Below are 25,647 nucleotides of genomic sequence, written 5' to 3' on the forward strand. Positions count from 1 at the left end.
CGTCAAAAATGACGCAACTTCCGGCGACACGTATGACGCTGGAAACAGAAAAAAAAAATTTTGCGCCAAAAAAGTCAGCGCCAAGAATGACGCAAAAAAATGAAGCATTTTCAGCCCCCGCGAGCCTAACAGCCCACAGGAAAAAAAGTCAAATTTTAAGGTAAGAAAAAAATTGATTTATTCATATGCATTATCCCAAATATGAAACCGACTGTCTGAAATAAGGAACGTTGAACATCCTGAGTCAAGGCAAATAAATGTTTGAATACATATATTTAGAACTTTATATAAAAGTGCCCAACCATAGCTTAGAGTGTCACAGAAAATAAGACTTACTTACCCCAGGACACTCATCTACATGTAGTAGAAAGCCAAACCAGTACTGAAACGAAAATCAGTAGAGGTAATGGTATATATAAGAGTATATCGTCGATCTGAAAAGGGAGGTAAGAGATGAATCTCTACGACCAATAACAGAGAACCTATGAAATAGACCCCGTAGAAGGAGATCATTGAATTCAAATAGGCAATACTCTCCTCACATCCCTCTGACATTCACTGCACGCTGAGAGGAAAACCGGGCTCCAACCTGCTGTGGAGCGCATAACAACGTAGAATCTAGCACAAACTTACTTCACCACCTCCATAGGAGGCAAAGTTTGTAAAACTGATTTGTGGGTGTGGTGAGGGGTGTATTTATAGGCATTTTGAGGAAATTTTGCCCCTCCTGGTAGGAATGTATATCCCATACGTCACTAGCTCATGGACTCTTGCTAATTACATGAAAGAAAAGCTAATAAAGCATCAGAGGATTCAGTATTAACATTAATACTTGACCTACTGCGTTTACCCTGCAACACTGGTAATTTAGACAATACCTCTGTAAGGGTAGTTGACATAACTGCAGCCATCTCCTGCCGAGTAAAGGAATTAGACGCACTAGAAGTACTAGGCGTCGCTTGTGTGGGCGTTAAAGGTTGTGACACTTGGGGAGAATTGGATGGCATATCCTGATTCTCTTCAGACTGAGAATAATCCTTAGGCACACTTACTTTATTTAAAATATGCTTTTTACATTGTAAAGCCCTTTCAGTACAAAAGTTACACAATGTTAGAGGGGGTTGCACAATAGCTTCTAAACACATAGAACAATGAGAAACCTCAATGTCAGACATGTTGAACAGACTAGTAATACCACAAAAGTCGGTTAAACACTTATTTATAGCATAAAATAAACATTAGAAAAAACGTGTACTGTGCCTTTAAGAAAAGAAAAAGTGAACAATTTTTCCAAAATGCACAAAAAACGTTAAATTATTCCCAAATTTAACTTAATATCCTTGATTAATCCAAAAATTACTGCACCCAGAAGCAAGGGCAGAAATAAAGCTTTAGAAGTACTTGTATCAACATGTAGTCCAAAGATCGATAAAAATACCCTCTGCACCTCGCCACAGCTCTGCTGTGGCGCCTACCTGCCCCCAGGGTACTTGGAATCACGTTTCCAACCCTTCAGACCAGCTACACAGTCCAGGAGCCACCAAGTTACTGTTTGCTGCTGCTAAGCCTGAACGAAGTGCGCCAAAATAGGCTCCGCCCCTTAAGGTCAAAAGTTGGAGTAGGCTCAAACAACACCGCATGGGAATGCGGTTTTGCACTAAAGTAAAAATACACACACAATACAACCCTCAAGCATAAAACAAATAAGTTTTAAGTGCCAAAAATAAAAAACATAAAACATTGTTTTTTTATATGGTCTCCCATGTCACATAATGCCCAAATATCAACTAATGATAAATATAATATAGGGACTCCAGTAACACCCCTCTTATTAAAATAGGTTTTAATGCTTACCCCATTCCCATACAGGGAAATAATGCCAGCCAGTTCTGATACACCAAGTCTCCTCAGAAAAAAAGGCTGCACATACCTTAATGCTGCTTGTAGCATGAAACCGGTCTCCACACTGAAGATGTCTCATGGTTACCTTCAGAAGTCTTGTGGGAACCAGCGTGGATCTTAGTTACAAATGCTAAGAACATCAAACCTCAGGGCAGAAATCTTCTTCCATATCCCCCTGAGGAAAATAGTATGCACCGGTACCATTTAAAATAAAAAACTTCTTGAATGAAGAAACTAAAACTAACACCTCACTTTACCATGTCTTCCTAGTATAACACAGGCAAAGAGAATGACTGAGGGTGAAGGGGAAGGGAGGTGCTATATATACAGCTCTGCTGTGGTGCTCTTTGCCACTTCCTGTTAGCAGGAGGTTAATATCCCACAAGTAAGGATGAAATCCGTGGACTCGTCATATCTTTGTAAAAGAAAGCCCCCGCCAGCTGGAGTATTAGGCGTGCCGTGGGGAACTGCATGTGAAGCGGTTTGAGGGGATAGGGTAGGCATCTCCCAGACTACAAACATCCCGAGAGGTTGACAGCTCAGAGGGACTAATTATGCTAGGGGGGTTAGCAGATTTAGCTCTCTTCTTAGACTTTAGAACGGTACCCAGGCAATTGGAACAAAATTGAGCAGGTGAACAAACCACTGCCTCCTCACAGTATAAACAAGTATTATTTAGAATAGAAGGTGAAGAACATTCTAACGTATTATCAGAGTCCTCCATTGCTGGAGATGCAATCCCACAGTAAAGAAAACAGATTCCTCTGAGAGGAATTGGGCTTCAAAATGCTGAGAAGCGCATATCAACGTAGAAATCTTAGCACAAACTTACTTCACCACCTCCATAGGAGGCAAAGTTTGTAAAACTGAATTGTGGGTGTGGTGAGGGGTGTATTTATAGGCATTTTGAGGTTTGGGAAACTTTGCCCCTCCTGGTAGGATTGTATATCCCATACATCACTAGTTCATGGACTCTTGCCAATTACATTAAAGAAATAGGCACCTTTATAACCCCAATGGCTGGGGTACTCACCACCTCCTAGACCCAGACAGTTATAGATAGGATTGCCAGTAGGATCGCAAGGAAAACAAATGAGCCGCATCCAATGATGTGGTGCTCAAGAAGGGACCTCCCCTGCTATGAGGAAAAGTGTGCAAAGCTATTAGAAGCTGCTCAACTCACAAAAACGAAAAGTGAAACCTGTCTGTTCCATTGAAAAAAGTACTCAGTCTATTTGAGCCCAAACCCTCACAATGTGTTCCTTAGAGAACAAAGGCAAACTGTTCCAAATTAACCTCTGAATTAAAGGAGATATTAACCCTTGATCCTATTGAGGTTATGAGGAGTCACACTGTGAACCTAATAATAGGAGTCCCTGCTAAATAAAAAATAAAACGGACTTACCCTCCAGGATCTATGCTATGGAACAAATACAGACTCTCAAGTGTGACAGTCTTGCTGCGGTGTTCTGACAGAGACCTGAGCGTAAAAAGGCAAGCAGTGTAACTCGTTAACACTGATTTGCCCTGGGGCTGTTAGATAGACAGTCTGGATCACTTCACAGAAAAACTTTCCCTGCATCTCCAGACTTTAATGCTTATCAATTCTCTCACTGAGATGTTTAAATGATTACTTAAAACTCCAGTTCTTTCTTGAAGGGAACATACCCATTTAAGGACTATCCGAATCTTCTGACTTCCCTGCTGTCCTCCTCTAGTGACGAAAGGCAAAGAATGACTGAGGGAAGTGGGAGGAATATTTAAGTCTTTGGCTGGGGTGTTTTTGCCTCCTTCTGGTGGCCAGGTGTTGTGTTTCCCAACAGTAAGTAATGGAGTCGTGGACTCTCCCTGCCTTATGGAAAGAAAAGAAAAAAGTTTGCATCCTGCACTGCCTCCGGCCCTGATTTTTAGCACTTACAGTGGCCCATGGGTGGGGTGTGAGGTAAGGGTTGTTTCCACTGCACTGTAATGGACATTTAATTGTGCAGAGCTATCCATACATATGTGTGTGTCCCTGCATGTGCATATGTGTGTGTTTGTGCGGTGTGTGTGTGCAGTGTGTGGTGTGTAAGCAGTGTGTGTGTGTGCAGTGTGTAAGCAGTGTGTGGTGTGTGTGTGCGCAGTGTGTGGTGTGTAAGCAGTGTGTGTGTGTGCAGTGTGTGGTGTGTAAGCAGTGTGTGTGTGAAGTGTGTGGTGTGTAAGCAGTGTGTGGTGTGTAAGCAGTGTGTGTGTGTGCAGTGTGTGGTGTGTAAGCAGTGTGTGTGTGTGCAGTGTGTGGTGTGTAAACAGTGTGTGTGTGTGCAAGCAGTGTGTGTGTGTGCAGTGTGTGGTGTGTAAGCAGTGTGTGTGTGCAGTGTGTGGTGTGTAAGCAGCGTGTGTGTGTTTGTGTGCAGTGTGTGGTGTGTAAGCAGTGTGTGTGTGTTTGTGTGCAGTGTGTGTTGTGTGTGCAGCATGTGTGTGTTTGTGTGCAGTGTGTAAGCAGTGTGTGCGTGTGTGTGCATTTGTGTGCAGCGTGTGTGTGTGTGCATTTGTGTGCAGCGTGTGTGTGTGTATGTGTGCAGTGTGAAGTGTGTAAGCAGCGTGTGTGTGTTTGTGTGCAGTGTGTGTGTTTGTGTGCAGTGTGTGGTGTGTGTGTAGTGTGTGTGTGTGTGCAGTGTGTGGTGTGTGTGTGCAGTGTGTGGTGTGTGTGTAGTGTGTGGTGTGTGTGTAGTGTGTGGTGTGTGTGTAGTGTGTGGTGTGTGTGTAGTGTGTGGTGTGTAAGCAGTGTGTGTGTGCAGTGTTTGGTGTGTAAGCAGCGTGTGTTTGTGTGCAGTGTGTAAGCAGCATGTGTGTGTTTGTGCGCAAGCAGTGTGTGTGTGTTTGTGTGCAGTGTGTGGTGTGTAAGCAGTGTGTGTGTGTTTGTGTGCAGTGCGTGTTGTGTGTGCAGCGTGTGTGTGTTTGTGTGCAGCGTGTGTGTTGTGGGTGCAGTGTGTGTTGTGTGTGCAGCGTGTGTTGTGTGTGCAGCGTGTGTTGTGTGTGCAGCGTGTGTTGTGTGTGCAGCGTGTGTTGTGTGTGCAGCGTGTGTTGTGTGTGCAGCGTGTGTTTGTGTGTGCAGCGTGTGTGTGGTGTGTGTGCAGTGTGTGTGTGCAGCGTGTGGTGTGTGTGTGCAGCGTGTGGTGTGTGGTGTGTGTGTGCAGCGTGTGGTGTGTGTGTGCAGCGTGTGTGTTTGTGTGCAGCGTGTGTGTTTGTGTGCAGCATGTGTGTTTGTGTGCAGCGTGTAAGCAGTGTGTGTGTGTGTCTGTGTGCAGAGTGTGGTGTGTGTGCAGTGTGCAGAGTGTGGTGTGTGTGCAGTGTGTGGTGTGTAAGCAGTGTGTGTGTGTGTGTAGTGTGTGGTGTGTTTGCAGTGTGTGTGTGGTGTGTAAGCAGCGTGTGTGTTTGTGTGCAAGCAGCGTGTGTGTGCAGTTTTTGTGTGTGAGGTGTGCGTGTCTGTCCCTGACTGATTGTGTGCCTGTATTTCTTCTTCAGATGCCATACAGCTGAGGAAGGAATGGCTCTTTGTACATAATTGCAAACCTATTAATGATGTAAAAACCCAAAGTGTTTAATTTTTAATACAAATGTGTAATACAAGTGAATAACTGTATTACAAGTTTACGTATAATACCGTGAAAATTTGGAGATGAAAAACAAAATTTATGCTTACCTGATAAATGTCTTTCTTTTGCGATGTACCGAGTCCACGGATTCATCCTAACTTGTGGGATATTGTCCTTCCTGACAGGAAGTAGCAAAGAGAGCACCACAGCAGATCTGTCTATATAGCTCCCCCCTTAACTCCACCCCCCAGTCATTCGACTGAAGGCCAAGGAAGAAAAGGAGAAACTATAAGGTGCAGAGGTGACTGAAGTTTACATAAAAAAATACTATGTCTTGAATAGACAGGGCGGGCCGTGGACAGGCAAGCATAAATTTTGTTTTCTTTAGCATGATGTACCGAGTCCACGGATTCATCCTAACTTGTGGGATACCAATACCAAAGCTTTAGGACACGGATGAAGGGAGGGACAAGACAGGAACCTAAACGGAAGGCACCACTGCTTGCAAAACCTTTCTCCAAAAAATAGCCTCCGAAGAAGCAAAAGTATCAAATTTATAAAATTTTGAAAAGGCATGAAGAGACGACCAAGTCGCAGCCTTACAAATCTGTTCAACAGAAGCATAATTTTTAAAAGCCCATGTCGAAGCTACCGCTCTAGTAGAATGAGCTGTAATCCTTTCAGGAGGCTGCTGTCCAGCAGTCTCATAAGCCAAACGGATGATGCTTTTCAGCCAAAAGGAAAGAGAAGTCGCCGTAGCCTTTTGACCCCTACGCTTTCCAGAATAGACAACAAACAAAGAAGATGTTTGACGAAAATCTTTGGTTGCCTGCAAATAAAATTTCAAAGCACGAACCATGTCCAAGTTGTGCAACAGAGGTTCCTTCTTCGAAGAAGGATTAGGACACAGAGAAGGAACAACAATTTCTTGATTGATATTCCTGTTAGTAACAACCTTAGGTAGGAACCCAGGCTTGGTACACAAAACCACCTTATCAGCATGGAACACAAGATAAGGAGAGTCACAATGTAATGCAGATAGTTCAGAAACTCTTCGAGCTGAAGAGATAGCAACTAGAAACAAAACTTTCCAAGATAAAAGCTTAATATCTATGGAATGCATGGGTTCAAACGGAACCCCCTGAAGAACTCTAAGAACTAAATTTAGACTCCATGGCGGAGCAATAGGTTTAAACACAGGCTTAATTATAACTAACGCCTGACAAAAAGCCTGAACGTCTGGAACATCTGCCAGACGCTTGTGCAACAAAATAGACAGAGCAGATATCTGTCCCTTTAGGGAACTAGCTGATAATCCTTTCTCCAATCCCTCTTGGAGAAAAGACAAAATCCTAGGAACCCTGATTTTACTCCAGGAGAAGCCTTTGGATTCGCACCAAAAAAGATATTTACGCCATATCTTATGAAAAATTTTCCTGGTAACAGGCTTTTGAGCCTGAATCAAGGTATTTATGACTGACTCAGAGAAACCCCGCATTGATAGAATCAAGCGTTCAATCTCCAAGCAGTAAGTTGCAGAGAAATTAGATTTGGATGCTTGAATGAACCTTGAATCAGAAGGTCCTGTCTCAATGACAAAGACCATGGTGGAAGGGATGACATGTCCACCAGGTCTGCATACCAAGTCCTGCGTGGCCACGCAGGCGCCATCAAAATCACAGATGCTCTCTCCTATTTGATCCTGGCAATCATACGTGGAAGGAGAGGGAAAGGTAGAAACACATAAGCCAGGTTGAACGACCAGGGTACTGCTAGAGCATCTATCAGTACAGCCTGAGTATCCCTTGACCTGGAGCCGTAACGAGGAAGATTGGGGTTCTGACGAGACACCATCAGATCCAACTCTGGTGTGCCCCATAGCCGAACCAGCTGAGCAAACACCTCCGGATGGAGTTCCCACTCCCCTGGATGAAAAGTCTGGCGACTTAGAAAATCTGCCTCCCAGTTCTCTACACCTGGGATATAGATTGCTGACAGATGGCAAGAGTGAGCCTCTGCCCATTGGATTATCCTTGAGACCTCTATCATCGCTAAGGAACTCTTTGTTCCGCCCTGATGATTGATATAATAAATAATTGATGTTGTCCGACTGAAACCTGATGAATCTGGCCGAAGCCAGCTGAGGCCATGCCTGGAGAGCATTGAATATCGCTCTTAATTCCAGAATATTTATCGGTAGGAGAGCCTCCTCCCAAGTCCACAAACCCTGAGCTTTCAGGGAATTCCAGACTGCACCCCAGCCCAGAAGACTGGTGTCTGTCGTCACTATAACCCATTCTGGCCTGCAGCAACACATTCCCTGGGTCAGATGATCCTGTGACAACCACCAAAGAAGAGAGTCTCTGGTCTCTTGGTCCAGATTTATCTGAGGAGATAAATCCACATAATCCCCATTCCACTGATTGAGCATGCATAGTTGCAGTGGTCTGAGATGCAAGCGAGCAAACGGAACTATGTCCATTGCGGCTACCATTAGTCCGATTACCTCCATACACTGAGCCACTGACGGCCGAGGAATGGAATGAAGAGCTCGGCAGGTGGACAAAATCTTTGATTTAGAAATATTTTCATGTCCACCGAGTCTATCAGAGTCCCTAGAAATTAAACTCTTGTGAGGGGGGAAAGAGAACTCTTTTTTACGTTCACTTTCCACCCGTGAGACCTTAGAAAGGCCAACACTAAGTCTGTGTGAGACTTGGCTAGTTGGAAGGACGACGCTTGAATTAGAATGTCGTCTAGATAAGGCACCACTACTATGCCCCGTGGCCTTAGAACCGCCAGAAGGGACCCTAGCACCTTCGTGAAGATTTGCGGCGCCGTGGCGAACCCAAAAGGAAGAGCCAGAAACTGGTAATGCTTGTCCAGAAAGGCGAACCTGAGGAACTGGTGATGATCTTTGTGGATAGGAAGGTGCAGATATGCATCCTTTAAGTCCACGGTGGTCATATATTGACCCTCCTGGATCAATGGTAAGATAGTCCGAATGGTCTCCATCTTGAAAGATGGAACTCTTAGAAATTGGTTTAGGATCTTGAGATCCAGAATTGGTCTGAAGGTTCCCTCCTTTTTGGGAACTATAAACAGATTGGAGTAGAACCCCTGCCCCTGTTCTGCTTTTGGAACTGGGCAGATCACTCCCATGGTAAAAAGGTCTTCTACACAGCGTATGAACGCCTCTCTTTTTGTCGGGTTTACAGACAATTGAGAAAGATGGAACCTCCCCCTTGGAGGGGAATCCTTGAAATCTAGAAGGTATCCCTGGGTTACAATTTCTACTGCCCAGGAATCCTGAATGTCTCTTGCCCAGGCCTGAGCAAAGAGAGAGAGTCTGCCCCCTACTAGATCCGGTCCCGGATCGGGAGCTACCCCTTCATGCTGACTTAGTGGCAGCAGCAGGCTTTTTGGCCTGTTTACCCTTGTTCCAAGCCTGATTAGGTCTCCAGGTTGGCTTGGATTGAGCAAAGTTCCCCTCTTGCTTTGCAGCAGGGGAAGAGGTAGAGGGACCACTCTTGAAGTTTCGAAAGGAACGAAAATTATTTTGTTTGGTCCTTGACTTATTTGACTTATCCTAAGGTAGGGTATGACCCTTCCCTCCAGTAATGTCTGAAATTATCTCTTTCAATGCAGGCCAGAATAGGGTCTTACCTTTGAAAGGGATGGGCAAAAGCTTAGATTTAAATGACACATCAGCTGACCAGGACTTAAGCCACGCTCTACGCGCTAAAATGGCAAAACCTGAATTCTTAGCCGCTAATTTAGCAAGATGAAAAGCGGCGTCTGTAATAAAAGAATTAGCCAACTTAACAGCCTTAATTCTGTCCAAAATATCATCTAGTGGGGTCTCCATCTGAAGAGCCTCTTCTAGAGCCTCGAACCAAAAGGCAGCTGCAGTGGTTACAGGAACAATGCATGCTATAGGTTGAAGAAGAAAACCTTGAACAAAAATTTTCTTTAGGAGACCCTCTAATTTTTTATCCATAGGATCAATGAAAGCACAACTGTCTTCAATAGGTATAGTTGTACACTTAGCCAGGGTAGAAATAGCTCCCTCCACCTTAGGGACCGTCTGCCATGAGTCCCGCATGGTGTCAGAAATGGGAAACATTTTCTTAAAAACAGGAGGGGGAGAGAACGGAATACCTGGTTTATCCCACTCCTTAGTAACAATGTCCGAAATCCTCTTAGGGACCGGAAATACATCAATGTAAACAGGAACCTCTAAATATTTGTCCATTTTACACAATTTCTCTGGAACTACTATAGGGTCACAATCATCCAGAGTAGCTAAAACCTCCATGAGCAATAAGCGGAGGTGCTCTAGCTTAAATTTAAATGCTGTCATATCTGAATCTGTCTGAGAGAACATCTTTCCTGAATCAGAAATCTCTCCCTCAGACAGGAAATCCCTTATTCCTACCTCAGAACATTGTGAGGGAAAATTGGATACGGCAACTAAAGCATCAGAAGGCTCAGCATCTGTTCTTAACCCAGAGCTACTGCGCTTCCCTTGCAACCCAGGCAGCTTAGATAAAACCTCTGTGAGGGTAGTATTCATAACTGAAGCCATATCTTGCAAGGTGAAAGAATTAGACGCACTAGAAGTACTTGGCGTCGCTTGTGCGGGCGTTACTGGTTGTGACACTTGGGGAGAACAAGATGGCAAAACCTGATTTCCTTCTGTCTGAGAATCATCTAATGCCAAACTTTTCTAAGTAAAAATATGCTGTTTGCAATTTATAGACATATCAGTACAAGTGGGACACATTCTAAGAGGGGGTTCCACAATGGCTTCTAAACAAATTGAACAATGAGTTTCCTCAGTGTCAGACATGTTTAACAGACTAGTAATAAAGCAAGCAAGCTTGGAAAACACTTTATTTAATGAAAAAAACACAATTTGCAAAGACGGTACTGTGCCTTTAAAGGATTACTTTCTGTTATAATTTTTAAGCTAAACAACTAACATATTAAAGATAATAAACATTAATTAAAACTTACTGACCTATATTTTCTCCAAAACGAAGTTTCATAATGTTCTAAAATGTATATCTTTTATTCGCCGATGATGTCACGTTATCCTGCCCACTATTTTCAGCACTGCATGTTTAAAATACTTAAACCAATAACTTTGAGTTTAAAGCGCCATTTTGAAACCTAGGTATTGTAAACGGATTGGTACAAAGGATACCCGCGGAGTGGGTTTGGAAAACAATTAAATTTGCAGACAAGATTTCTGATATACGGTAGAGATATGTTAAAGAAATGCTATTGATAAAAAGCATATTTGGGGTAGTTAGTTAGTAACAGGGATAGAAAATATTTACTTACAGTGGCCCTTTAAGAGAAAAAAACAGAATTTATGTTTACCTGATAAATTACTTTCTCCAACGGTGTGTCACCTTACTTGTGGGATATTCTCTTCCCCAACAGGAAATGGCAAAGAGCCCAGCAAAGCTGGTCACATGATCCCTCCTAGGCTCCGCCTTCCCCAGTCATTCGACCGACGTAAAGGAGGAATATTTGCATAGGAGAAATCATATGATACCGTGGTGACTGTAGTTAAAGAAAATAAATCATCAGACCTGATTAAAAAACCAGGGCGGGCCGTGGACCGGACACACCGTTGGAGAAAGTAATTTATCAGGTAAACATAAATTCTGTTTTCTCCAACATAGGTGTGTCCGGTCCACGGCGTCATCCTTACTTGTGGGAACCAATACCAAAGCTTTAGGACACGGATGATGGGAGGGAGCAAATCAGGTCACCTAGATGGAAGGCACCACGGCTTGCAAAACCTTTCTCCCAAAAATAGCCTCAGAAGAAGCAAAAGTATCAAATTTGTAAAATTTAGTAAAAGTGTGCAGTGAAGACCAAGTCGCTGCCTTACATATCTGATCAACAGAAGCCTCGTTCTTGAAGGCCCATGTGGAAGCCACGGCCCTAGTGGAATGAGCTGTGATTCTTTCAGGAGGCTGCCGTCCGGCAGTCTCATAAGCCAATCTGATGATGCTTTTAAACACCAAAAAACTCTAAGCCATCTCCGTGGAGATGTTGCCTGTACAACGGCAAAGAGAATGACTGGGGAAGGCGGAGCCTAGGAGGGATCATGTGACCAGCTTTGCTGGGCTCTTTGCCATTTCCTGTTGGGGAAGAGAATATCCCACAAGTAAGGATGACGCCGTGGACCGGACACACCTATGTTGGAGAAAAGGCATACACAAACTGCAAAACAGGTTAAAATTGCTTAATTTTTTCTGAAATTTTAAGTGTACCCACTAAGCTTTAGAAGGATTGCACCACAAGTTAATAAGCAATAAATCCCCAAATGAAAAAAACGGATTGAAATATGTCTAAAAATCGGTTAAAACCCGTTAGCACCTTGCCACAGCTCTGCTGTGGCCCTACCTGCCCTTAGGAAGCGATAATATGGGGTTTAAAGCTTCAATTAGTCCCTCAGAAGACTCTCAGGACCTCAGGAGAAGTTGCTTGCTGCTTGTAAATGTAGGCCCCGCCCACCTCACTCGATGTTGCTGGGGCCTACACAAAACTAACAAACCCTGCCTGAAAGCCATGTGGGTTATAAACAACCCCAAAGAACCCTCAAGCAAATATCCCATAAAACAGAAAACGTTACTCCCAGACACAAAAACGTTTGTCCCAAATTCACATAAACTGAGTGCCCACAAAAAATTAACCCTTTATGCAAGCTAGTAAAAACCTCTGATAACACTACGATTACTGCTTCCCCTTCCCCTAATGGGGACACTGTCAGCCTTTCTGAGTTTACACAGTCTCTGCAGAGAATATGACTGAACATACCTCATTGCTGTATAGCAAGAAACTGTTCCTCACACTGAAGTTTTCCTGTACTCCTCAGCTTCTGTGGGAACAGCAGTGGACCTTAGTTACAAATGCTAAGATCATCATCCTCCAGGCAGAAAACTTTATCTATGTCCTGTCTGAGAGTAAATAGTACAACACCGGTACCATTTAAAAATAACAAACACTTGAATGAAGATAAAATAAAACTAACAGTTTAACACCTCTTCTCTTTACTCTTCCTGCTTAGAGCCAGCAAAGGAGAATGACTGGGGGGTGGAGTTAAGGGGGGAGCTATATAGACAGCTCTGCTGTGGTGCTCTCTTTGCTACTTCCTGTCAGGAAGGACAATATCCCACAAGTTAGGATGAATCCGTGGACTCGGTACATCATGCAAAAGAAAAGCGGAACTACTAAGAAATGTCATGGGGTCACTAAGCTCTTTGGAAAATGTTTCAACATGTGTATGTATTTATTGATTTATATTTTTTATTATTATTATTATTTATTTATATTTATTATTATTATTATTTATTTATTTATTTATTTATGTGGCAGGGAAGCTCCTATCCACACCTCAATGAGTTTGGTGAGTGTGCTGAAGAACCAGTGCTTGCTGTAAACAGTGTCTCCTATAGAATCTCCTGTTGGTGGCTCCTCATCGTCACTTGATGGTGGAGATGGATTACGGTCCAAGTTGCAGGAGAGTTGTGGCCGTTCAGGGCTGCAGTCAGTGTGCTTCTCTAAAACATACAAAAGACAATACGTTTTATAATCCTATGTAAATGGAACCAACATGCAATGACTCTTAAGCAACTTGATTCATTTATATAAAAATTGGTTTATAAGCTGCTGAATATTAGATAGAAAGCTTAGAACCATCATTTGTTCACCTCATAAAAAGAACAATTATTGTTTATAAAACAAACCCAATCATCATGATTAAACGGCTTAATTTCACGTTAAACGGACATGAAACCCAATTTTTTTTCTTTCATGATTTAGAAAGAACATGCAATTTTAAACAACTTTCTAATTTACTTCTAGTATCTAATTTGCTTTATTCTATTGTTATCCTTTGCTGAAAAGCATGTCTAGATAGGCTCAGTAATTGCTGATTTGTGGATGCACATAGATGCCTCATGTAATTGGCTCGCTCATGTGCATTGCTATTTCTTCAACAAAGGATATCTAAAGAATGAAGCAAATTAGATAACTAACAGTAAATTGGAATGTTTAAAATTGTATTCTCTATCTGAATCATGAAAGAAAAAGTCTGGATTTAAAGGGACAGTAAACTTACAAATTATCTAAATTAACTGAATGTAGCTCGCTCCTGCTACCAGATCAAAGCGGGAGTGAGCTACATTCAGTTCAATGGCGCGATCGGGCACGCTGTGACTAGACAGCACGCCTGCGAAGTGCTTTTGAAAAACAAGACCTGCTTAGTAGAGCCTGAAGCGGAGATTAGGTAAATCCAAATTTGGAATAAAAAATCTTGCAATAATTTTGAATTAGAAAGCTACCACTAAGGTAATGTTATATAATTCTGCACTATATTAAACATTATTTTGTAAGTTTACTGTTCCTTTAATGTCTCTCTAACATATCAATAAGATATTTAAAGTGTCACACAATTTTATCTTGAGAAACGTTTAAGCTACTGTCGTTTTCTTTATGTGAAAGAGGGGCTCCTACATTACAATATAAGGCAGGACTGGACTTGGACCAAAAATAGGCCCCGGCATTTAAAAGCAGAAAAACCAACATCAGTTAGACATCTGTCAGATTAGTAGCCATAATACACCAGATCTTTAATCCTGAAGCCAGACAGAAAATGTACATAAGGGCCCGGCCCACTGGCATTTGCCCTGTATGCCTTATGGGCAGTCCGGGACCGATATAAAGTGTAAAAAAAATCCAAAAGATTTTGTGCGATTTCTCTCTAAGCTGGCGAGGTTTTGATCATCAGAACCTTAAAATCAATGTCCAACCCTAGTTCTTGGTCTGCAAGGAAAGTCATTTTTTTACACACCCTCAACGCAGCTTTTTCTGACATCCAAACTTTTAAATCTAAAAAGAACGAGTGTCTTAGGAATCCATTGTCCATTAGTGCATAAGGTTAGAGGGAATGGAATAAAATAGATGTAAAGGTTCTAAACAGATTTACATACAAGGACTGGGTTGGATTTAGGGCTGCAACAACTAATCAGTAAGATCGATCATAAAAATAATTGTCAACAAAGCTCATTATTAATTAGGTAGTCAGTTGCACAATATACCAGCTGCTTCACTCCAATAAACTCCTGTATTTAATGTATTAATGTTTTTACTATCCAAATAATCGGCTGATTAGCATTTGATTATTTTGATACAATTTTTTTTAACTTAATAAATACCTTTTTTTTTTTTTACAATTGTTGTTGCAGCCCTAGTTGGGTTAGTTATGGGATTCAGATTTAACAAAAAAAAAAAAGATAGAAAAGCACAGACTACATTACTAATTTATCACCTTAAAAGTTTTAAACAAGGATTGTATGGTCCATTTGTTGGAAAGTTGTTTAGACAAATCTGATCATACACAGCACTCAGTGTTCACCAAAAAAAATGACATGATTACGTGTTTCCCTTTGTTATTCATGCTGTTGACCTTGGAACAACATATATATAGTTGTAAGAATACTTAAGTTACTAACAAAATGTCAAACCCTATCTTTAGCATTTATGAGGAAAAAACAGAGAGAAAACCTGTACAATAAGACCTATCCAAAAAATTTTTTAAAGATAAAACACACAAAACAACAAAGAAAACTAATACTTTAATATTCACCTGCCGTAATTCAATAGGTGCACAATCACAATATCCCTATTCATGAACTGTTTTACAAGTATCCATTATCACCATTACAATTAAGTATTTTATGAAGCTGTGTAGGCACCTCTGATGCATTTATCATAAATATATATTATAATTTTCATTATAGATATATATATAAGTATTATTAAAAATAAAAAATGTTTTCCATATGAAGAACATAGGAATGCAAAATATATGTAACGTACTTCAGGTTTCGTGCTTTAGTTCTAACGCAGTGTCGGGTTAGCGCACATAAAGAATTGCTAACATCAATGCGCATTCTTGAAATATAAAATAATTATTAAAAATGATTATACATGCTGTAAAATAAATAATCAATTATATTGAATGTTTTACAGTATGCAGTTTTCTCCCAAGGAACTTTTTAGTCGTTGTACCAGCTGGCTAATTTTACTGACCACCCAGCTATAATGTTTGCCATTATTAAGCTAAATATTAAATTTAGCTAATATTAAAAATGTTAATTTTTTAATGCACAAATTATCATTAAATACATGTGTTAAATTATGCAATTAATTTGTGCTTTGAATAGCAGAAAATTCTATAATATTAGAAATGATTACAGTGTCCCCAACCGGCTACTTTATAATGCCACTCAGTGGTCAAAATATTCTGTGGAGAAAACGGAGTATGTATAACTTTTAATTATTAATAATATTTTACATTTAATATTTCAAGAACATGCTTTAAGATTACTAATTCTTCATGTGCGCTAACCCAACACAGAGTTAAACCGAAAGTGTGAAAACCACATAGAATTATTTGTATTATTATAAAATATATTTCTATATATATATTTGATAATATATATGTAAAATATGTATCTATATAATAGGTATATTGAGATTGATATATAGAAAAATATATTTACACTAAAAATAAAATTTGCCAGTATGTGAAGAACATTAGAATGTTAAATATATACAGTAAATATACTGAAATACATATGCAAACACATATATCTATATCAGTGTTAATTTTGTCGGCTAAAACTAGACTAAAATGAGAATAAAACGAAAGAAATTCTGATGACTAAAATACGACTAAAACTAAAATAGCATTTTAGTCAAAAGACTATGGGGCCATTTATCAAGCTCTGGACGGAGCTTGAGGGCCCAGGTTTCTGGCGAAACTGCAGGCTCGGCAAAAACACCAGTTATGAAGCAGCGGTCTGAAGACCGCTGCTCCATAACCTGTCCGCCTGCTCTGAGCAGGCGGACAGACATCGCCGCAATTCAACCCGATCGAGTACGATCGGGTTGATTAACACCCCCCTGCTAGCGGCCGAATGGCCGCGAATCTGCAGGGGGCGGCGTTGCACCAGCAGCTCACAAGAACTGCTGGTGCAATGCTGAATACGGAGAGCGTATTGCTCTTTGCATTCAGCGAGGTCTGTCGGACCTGATCTGCACTGTCGGATCAGGTCCCACAGACCTTTGTTAAATAGGCCCCTATGACTAAAACTAAATCAAAATTTGCTGTCAAAATTAACACTTTATGCAAGGTGTTATAATCAATGCATATCTAATTACTGCTCTTTTGTAAAAATAAATTTAAAAGCAAGGCTATCTTCTTGTTTATTTACGAAAACATAATTTATGCTTACCTGATAAATTCCTTTCTCCTGTAGTGTAGTCAGTCCACGGGTCATCATTACTTATGGGATATTAACTCCTCCCCAACAGGAAGTGCAAGAGGATCACCCAAGCAGAGCTGATATATAGCTCCTCCCCTCTACGTCACACCCAGTCATTCGACCGAGAACCAAACGAGAAAGGAGAAACTATAGGGTGCAGTGGTGACTAGAGTATAATTAAAAAATTTAGACCTGCCTTAAAAAACAGGGCGGGCCGTGGACTGACTACACTACAGGAGAAAGGAATTTATCAGGTAAGCATAAATTATGTTTTCTCCTGTTAAGTGTAGTCAGTCCACGGGTCATCATTACTTATGGGATACCAATACCAAAGCTAAGTACACGGATGACGGGAGGGACAGGCAGGATCTCTATACGGAAGGAACCACTGCCTGAAGAACCTTTCTCCCAAAAACAGCCTCCGAAGAAGCAAAAGTGTCAAATTTGTAAAATTTGGAAAAAGTATGAAGAGAAGACCAAGTTGCAGCCTTGCAAATCTGTTCAACAGAGGCCTCGTTCTTAAAGGCCCAAGTGGAAGCCACAGCTCTAGTAGAATGAGCTGTAATCCTTTCAGGAGGTTGCTTTGATAAAATTAAGCGTTCAATTTCCATGCAGTCAGCTTCAGAGAAATTAGATTTTGAGGTTTGAAAGGACCCTGAATTAGAAGGTCCTGTCTCAGAGGCAGAGACCAAGGTGGACAGGATGACATGTCCACTAGATCTGCATACCAGGTCCTGCGTGGCCACGCAGGCGCTATTAGAATCACTGATGCTTTCTCCTGTTTGATCCTGGCAATCAAACGAGGAAGCATCGGGAAGGGTGGAAACACATAAGCCATCCTGAAGGTCCAAGGTGCTGTCAAGGCATCTATCAGGACCGCTCCCGGGTCCCTGGACCTGGACCCGTAACGAGGAAGCTTGGCGTTCCGGCGAGACGCCATGAGATCCATATCTGGTTTGCCCCAACGTCGTAGTATTTGGGCAAAGACCTCCGGATGAAGTTCCCACTCCCCCGGATGAAAAGTCTGGCGACTTAGGAAGTCCGCCTCCCAGTTGTCCACTCCTGGGATGTGGATCGCTGACAGGTGGCAAGAGTGAGACTCTGCCCAGCGAATTATCTTTGATACTTCCATCATCGCTAAGGAACTTCTTGTCCCTCCCTGATGGTTGATGTAAGCCACAGTCGTGATGTTGTCCGACTGAAACCTGATAAACCTCAGAGTTGCTAACTGAGGCCAAGCCAGAAGGGCATTGAGAACTGCTCTCAATTCCAGAATGTTTATTGGAAGGAGACTCTCCTCTTGAGTCCATGATCCCTGAGCCTTCAGGGAATTCCAGACAGCGCCCCAACCTAGAAGGCTGGCGTCTGTAGTTACAATTGTCCAGTCTGGCCTGCTGAAGGGCATCCCCCTGGACAGATGTGGCCGAGAAAGCCACCATAGAAGAGAATCTCTGGTCTCCTGATCCAGATTCAGCGTAGGGGACAAATCTGAGTAATCCCCATTCCACTGACTTAGCATGCACAATTGCAGCGGTCTGAGGTGCAGGCGTGCAAAAGGAACTATGTCCATTGCCGCTACCATTAAGCCGATTACCTCCATGCATTGAGCCACTGACGGGTGTGGAATGGAATGAAGGGCACGGCAAGCATTTAGAAGCTTTGTTAACCTGTCCTCTGTCAGGTAAATTTTCATTTCTACAGAATCTATAAGAGTCCCCAAGAAGGGAACTCTTGTGAGTGGTAAGAGAGAACTCTTCTCCTCGTTTACTTTCCACCCATGTGATCTTAGAAATGCCAGTACTAACTCTGTATGAGACTTGGCAGTTTGAAAGCTTGACGCTTGTATCAGAATGTCGTCTAGGTACGGAGCTACCGAAATTCCTCGCGGTCTTAGTACCGCCAGAAGAGAGCCCAGAACCTTTGTAAAGATTCTTGGGGCCGTAGCCAACCCGAAGGGAAGAGCTACAAACTGGTAATGCTTGTCTAGGAAGGCAAACCTTAGATACCGGTAATGTTCTCTGTGAATCGGTATGTGAAGGTAAGCATCCTTTAAATCCACTGTGTTCATGTACTGACCTCTTTGGATCATGGGTAAGATTGTCCGAATAGTTTCCATCTTGAATGATGGAACTCTTAGGAATTTGTTTAGGATCTTTAAATCCAATATTGGTCTGAAGGTTCCCTCTTTTTTGGGAACCACAAACAGATTTGAGTAAAACCCTTGTCCGTGTTCCGACCGCGGAACTGGATGGATCACTCCCATTAGTAAAAGGTCTTGTACACAGCGTAGAAACGCCTCTTTCTTTATCTGGTTTGTTGACAACCTTGAAAGGTGAAATCTCCCTTGTGGAGGAGAAGCTTTGAAGTCCAGAAGATATCCCTGAGATATGATCTCCAACGCCCAGGGATCCTGGACATCTCTTGCCCAAGCCTGGGCGAAGAGAGAGAGTCTGCCCCCCACTAGATCCGTTACCGGATCGGGGGCCCTCACTTCATGCTGTCTTAGGGGCAGCAGCAGGCTTTCTGGCCTGCTTGCCCTTGTTCCAGGCCTGGTTAGGTTTCCAGCCTTGTCTGTAGCGAGCAACAGCTCCTTCCTGTTTTGGAGCAGAGGAAGTTGAAGCTGCTCCTGCCTTGAAATTACGAAAGGCACGAAAATTAGACTGTCTAGCCCTGGGTTTGGCTCTGTCTTGAGGCAGGGCATGGCCTTTACCTCCCGTAATATCAGCGATAATTTCTTTCAAACCGGGCCCGAATAAAGTCTGCCCCTTGAAAGGTATGTTAAGTAGTTTCGATTTAGAAGTTACATCAGCTGACCAGGATTTTAGCCACAGCGCTCTGCGTGCCTGAATGGCGAATCCGGAATTCTTAGCCGTAAGTTTAGTTAAATGTACTACGGCATCAGAAATAAATGAATTAGCTAGCTTAAGGGTTTTAAGCTTAAGTGAAATCTCATCTAATGTCGCTGAGTCAAGGGTCTCTTCCAGAGACTCAAACCAAAATGCTGCCGCAGCCGTGACAGGCGCAATGCATGCAAGGGGTTGTAATATAAAACCTTGTTGAACAAACATTTTCTTAAGGTAACCCTCTAACTTTTTATCCATTGGATCTGAAAAGGCACAGCTATCCTCCAGCGGGATAGTGGTACGCTTAGCTAAAGTAGAAACTGCTCCCTCCACCTTAGGGACCGTTTGCCATAAGTCCCGTGTGGTGGCGTCTATTGGAAACATTTTTCTGAATATAGGAGGGGGTGAGAAAGGCACACCGGGTCTGTCCCACTCCTTAGTAATAATTTCAGTAAGTCTCTTAGGTATAGGAAAAACGTCAGTACTCGTCGGTACCGCAAAATATTTATCCAACCTACACATTTTCTCTGGGATTGCAACTGTGTTACAATCATTCAGAGCCGCTAACACCTCCCCTAGCAATACACGGAGGTTTTCCAGCTTAAACTTAAAATTTGAAATGTCTGAATCCAATTTATTTGGATCAGATCCGTCACCCGCAGAATGAAGCTCTCCGTCCTCATGCTCTGCAAATTGTGACGCAGTATCAGACATGGCCCTAACATTATCAGTATACTCTGTTCTCATCCCAGAGTGATCTCGTTTACCTCTAAGTTCTGGCAATTTAGACAAAACTTCAGTCATAACATTAGCCATGTCTTGTAAAGTGATTTGTAATGGCCGCCCTGATGTACTTGGCGTTACAATATCACGCACCTCCTGAGCGGGAGATGCAGGTACTGACACGTGAGGCAAGTTAGTCGGCATAACTTCCCCCTCGTTGTCTGGTGAATGTTGCTTAACATGTACATAAATTTCTATTGGGCTCCACCTTGGCTTTTGAACATATTGCACAAAGAGTTTCCTCTGTGTCAGACATGTTTAAACAAACTAGCAATTAGACTAGCAAGCTTGGAAATACTTTTCAACTAAATTTACAAGCAATATGTAAAAAACGTTACTGTGCCTTTAAGAAGCACACAAAAAACTGACACAGTTGAATAAAAATGAACCGGATTAGTTATATAAACCAAATTTAGCAAAGGATTGCACACATTAGCAATGGATGATTAACCCTTAATATCAGAAAAAAAAAACGTATAACAATTGACAATATAAGCGTTTTTATCACAGTCAAGCACAGTCTCACAGGTCTGCTGTGAGTGATTACCTCCCTCAAAACTAGTTTTGAAGATCCCTGAGCTCTGTGGAGACGTCCTGGATCATGCAGGGAGAAAAAGACAGACTGACTGAATTTCTGATGCGTAGTAAAAGCGCCAAAATAGGCCCCTCCCACTCACACTACAACAGTGAGGGAAGCTCAGTAAACTGTTTTAATTTAAAACAAACGACAGCCATGTGGAAAATAAAGCCCAAAACAATTTTCACCAAGTACCTCAGATAATTAAACGATTTAACATGCCAGTAAACGTTTAAAATCTAATATATGAAATGTCATTAAAAAGCCTGCTGCTAGTCGCTCACACTGCAAGTTAGGCTAAAAGTTATATGCATACAGTATTTACCCAGTGAAGTGCCATTCTCCAGAAATACTTAAGTGTAAACATATATACATGTCAGCCTGATACCAGTTGCTACTACTGCATTTAAGGCTGTACTTACATTATATCGGTATTAGCAGTATTTTCAAAGTCAATTCCATTCCTTAGAAAATAATATACTGCAACATACCTCTTTGCAGGTGAACCTGCCCGCTGTCCCCTGATCTGAAGTTACCTTACTCCTCAGAATGGCCGAGAACAGCAAACGGATCTTAGTTACGTCCGCTAAGATCATATACAAAAACTCAGGTAGATTCTTCTTCAAATTCTGCCTGAGAGGGAAACAACACACTCCGGTGTCGTTTAAAATAACAAACTTTTGATTGAAGATATAAAAAAAACTAAGTTTAATCACCACAGTCCTCTCACACATCCTATCTATTAGTTGGGTGCAAGAGAATGACTGGGTGTGACGTAGAGGGGAGGAGCTATATAGCAGCTCTGCTTGGGTGATCCTCTTGCACTTCCTGTTGGGGAGGAGTTAATATCCCATAAGTAATGATGACCCGTGGACTGAATACACTTAACAGGAGAAACTTGGTTTTATTTAATTTTAAGATAATAACAGGTGATAAGTTTAATCCAGGGGTATATGAGGAGTTTGGAAATTATAGAGAAATGCTTAAATAATGCATTAGACTTTAACTAAACCCCTTAGATTTTAGTCGACTAAAACTAAAACAATTCAGATGACTAAAATACGACTAAAACTAAATCAAATTTGCCATCAAAATTAACACTGATCTATATATATGCATACATACACATCTTTAGACATGTGTATGTATGTGTGTATATATATATATATATATATATATATATATATATATATATATATATATATATATATATATATATATATATATATATATATATTATAGCCCTTTGCATCAAAACACCTTGTCATTCACCATATACCTTTTAACCCTAATAACTTTTTTTTATATTTATATGAATAATTGTTTATCAGTGTTTTTATGAGTGTAACTGTAATTTTCAATGTATTTATGTTGTGTTTGGGGCAACTTTTTTAATGCACTACCCTTTATGCAAGGTTATCAGTTGCGCTAACCTGACTAGCATAAAATGTACATGCGCTCTCGCAATTGAGTTTACCTTCAACTTGTAATACGAGCGCTATTTTCGACGGGTGCCACAGTTAGCAAGCCACTTGTAATCTAGCCCACAGTGTTAAAGACACATGCACGCTCCTGAGGCTACCTCAGTATGCTCTTATGGAAAAAAGGCTATTTTTCAACAAAGAATTACTAGAAAAAGATCAATTTGATAATAGAAGTAAATTAGACATATATATATATATATATATATATATATATATATATATTTATAACAAAATATCCGCACTCACTGGACTTTGGTGAAAGTAGGTTTTATAGTGATGTTTCGGGGTACAGCACCCCTTCCTCAGACGCCGAAACGTTACTATAAAACCTACTTTCACAAAAGTGCAGTGAGTGCGGATATTTTGTTATATTGGATTGAACCTGTTTTCCTGACACCCTGGGAGGTGTGAGTGCAAATCCATTTGGGACTTAAATATAAATATTATTTTAGAATCACTTACGTTTAAATGCGACTTCCATATTGCCTTAGGTCATAACGTTAAATTAAATGTTACAGCATTTCAAGAACCAATCTCCTGCACTGATGTGAAATCTCATCAAATGACCTATAAAGTATTTGTGCTACAAAAAAATCTATTGAGAAAAGAAACAAAAAAGGGTTGAATAGGATACTTGATACTTCTTATTAAACACTGATATTTGCATCTGGAAAGAAAGACTTGTAATTTAGAAAAACAAGCACAATTTAATTATACATCTGCAATTAAATTTCTACTCATATCTCAAGGTCAAAATACAAAGATTGTTTGTTCTCCTCTTCACTAAGTTAATGCTAATAAACCTCCAAACATATAAATACACCCTGACACAATATGCTTATCCCGAATCTGCTGAGAAATTCCCCTTACATGACAATCCTACGGTAAGCGGCCCTTTTTACTGCTCTGTAGAAATATTCATTTGCAACAACTTGAGCTCACATTTATTATTATTATCATCATCATCATCATGTATTTGTAGAGCGCCAACAGATTCCGCAGCGCTATTAGAATCAGGATGGATAAAAATCAATGATTTTTAAAAAAAAATGGATTTTTATTTTAATCAATTTATTTTTTTATTTAAATAGATTTTTTCTTAAAAAGCATCTTATTTAAAAAAAGATAGTTTCTATTTAAGATAAATTATAATCTAAAGATTATTCATTCTAAAATATAGATTAGTTTTTAATTTTATAGCAAGATGATGTTTGTTCGCTGTAATGTTTAATTATTATTTTTTGTAAAATTAATTCCATTAATCCATTCACAATGTCATGCTTTCATAGAGATTTCTGCAAGATTATTTTGGGCATTTCTTTCTATCTTGAAAGTATTATCACATATTAACCCCTTAACGACCGAGGACGTGCAGGGTACGTCCTCAAAAAAAAGGCAGTTAACGCCTGAGGACGTACCCTGCACGTCCTCGGTGTGGAAAGCAGCTCGCTTCCAGCTGCTTTCCGGTTATTGCAGTGATGCCTCGATATGGAGGCATCCTGCAATAACCATTTAAAGCCATCCGGTGCAGAGAGAGCCACTCTGTGGCCCTCTCTGCACCGGAGATCAGTGGCTCAAAGCGTTGGTGGGTGGGAGCCGGACCGGGAGGCGGGTGGCGGCCATCGATGGCCCTGGTGATGCGGAGGGGGGGCGGGATCGTGGGCGGGGATGGCCGGGGGGCGCGCACGGACGCGCGCGCGTGCACGGGAGGGTGGGGGCGGGCGCGTGCACGGGGAGGGAGCGGGTGGGAACCGCTACGCTACAGAAAATCAAATAGTAAAAAATGGGTAAAACGTTTTAAAACAAAAACGATCAGCAAGGTGGTGGGTGTTTGTCTGTGTGGGGGGGAAGCTACACTACAGAAAAAACCCAAACAAACAAAAAAAAAGCACTTTTTTTGCAAACTGCCAGTACCCAAGATGGCCCCCAATGAGGCAGAGGGGAGGGTTAGAGAGCGGTTTTGGGGGGGGATCAGGGAGGTTGGAAGCTAGGGGGGGATCCTACACAGTAGCATATGTAAATATGCTTAAATTTTTTTTTATTTTTTTTTAACCCCTTAATGACCGAGGACGTGCAGGGTACGTCCTCAAAAAAAAGGCAGTTAACGCCTGAGGACGTACCCTGCACGTCCTCGGTGTGGAAAGCAGCTGGAAGCGATCCTGCTCGCTTCCAGCTGCTTTCCGGTTATTGCAGTGATGCCTCGATATCGAGGCATCCTGCAATAACCATTTTTAGCCATCCGGTGCAGAGAGAGCCACTCTGTGGCCCTCTCTGCACCGGACATTAACGGCTATGTTCGTTGGTGGGTGGGAGCCGGTGTGGGAGGTGGGTGGCGGCCATCGATGGCCTTTGTGATGCGGAGGGGGGCGGGATCGGGGGCGGGGACGACCGGGGGGACGCGCACGGACGCGCGCACGTGCACGGGGAGGCCGGGCGGGCGCGTGCACGGGGAGGGAGCGGGTGGGAACCACTACGCTACAGAAAGTTTTTTCTTATAAGTGGGGATCAAAGGGGTTTATGTATTTATTTGTTGATCGGTTTGGCTGGGGGGATATTGGACTGTGGGGGGGAAGCTACACTACAGAAACAAATAAAAAAAAATAATAAAAAAAACATTTTTATTTGCAAACTGGGTACTGGCAGACAGCTGCCAGTACCCAAGATGGCCCCAATAAGGCAGAGGGGGAGGGTTAGGGAGCTATTTTGGGGGGATCAGGGAGGTTGGGGGCTAAGGGGGGGACCCTACATAGCAGCATATGTAAATATGCTAAAAAAAAAATATATATTTTTTTTTTAATACCTTTTATTTTAGTACTGGCAGACTTTCTGCCAGTACTTAAGATGGCGGGGACAATTGTGGGGTGGGGGAGGGAAGAGAGCTGTTTGGGAGGGATCAGGGGGTGGGATGTGTCAGGTGGGAGTCTGATCTCTACACTAAAGCTAAAATTAACCCTGCAAGCTCCCTACAAACTACCTAATTAACCCCTTCACTGCTGGCCATAATACACATGTGATGCGCAGCAACATTTAGCGGCCTTATAATTACCAAAAAGCAACGCCAAAGCCACATATGTCTGCTATTTCTGAACAAAGGGGATCCCAGAGAAGCATTTAAAACCATGTGTGCCA

The 25,647-nt window shown here is 41.8% G+C and overlaps 1 protein-coding gene across 1 annotated transcript in view; it reads right to left on the reverse strand.

The window, feature by feature from the left end:
- SAAL1 (serum amyloid A like 1) overlaps positions 1-23,113 on the reverse strand; it is a 219,370-nt gene extending 196,257 nt beyond the window's left edge. Inside the window, 2 exon segments of the mRNA XM_053720661.1 lie at positions 12,894-13,060; positions 22,981-23,113. Coding sequence (XP_053576636.1) covers positions 12,894-13,060; positions 22,981-22,999 — 186 coding nt within the window. The 5' untranslated portion in view covers positions 23,000-23,113.
- Between the last annotated feature and the right edge of the window lie 2,534 nt (positions 23,114-25,647).

This window comes from Bombina bombina, chromosome 7 (genome assembly GCF_027579735.1).
Source record: "Bombina bombina isolate aBomBom1 chromosome 7, aBomBom1.pri, whole genome shotgun sequence".
Taxonomy (NCBI): domain Eukaryota; kingdom Metazoa; phylum Chordata; class Amphibia; order Anura; family Bombinatoridae; genus Bombina; species Bombina bombina.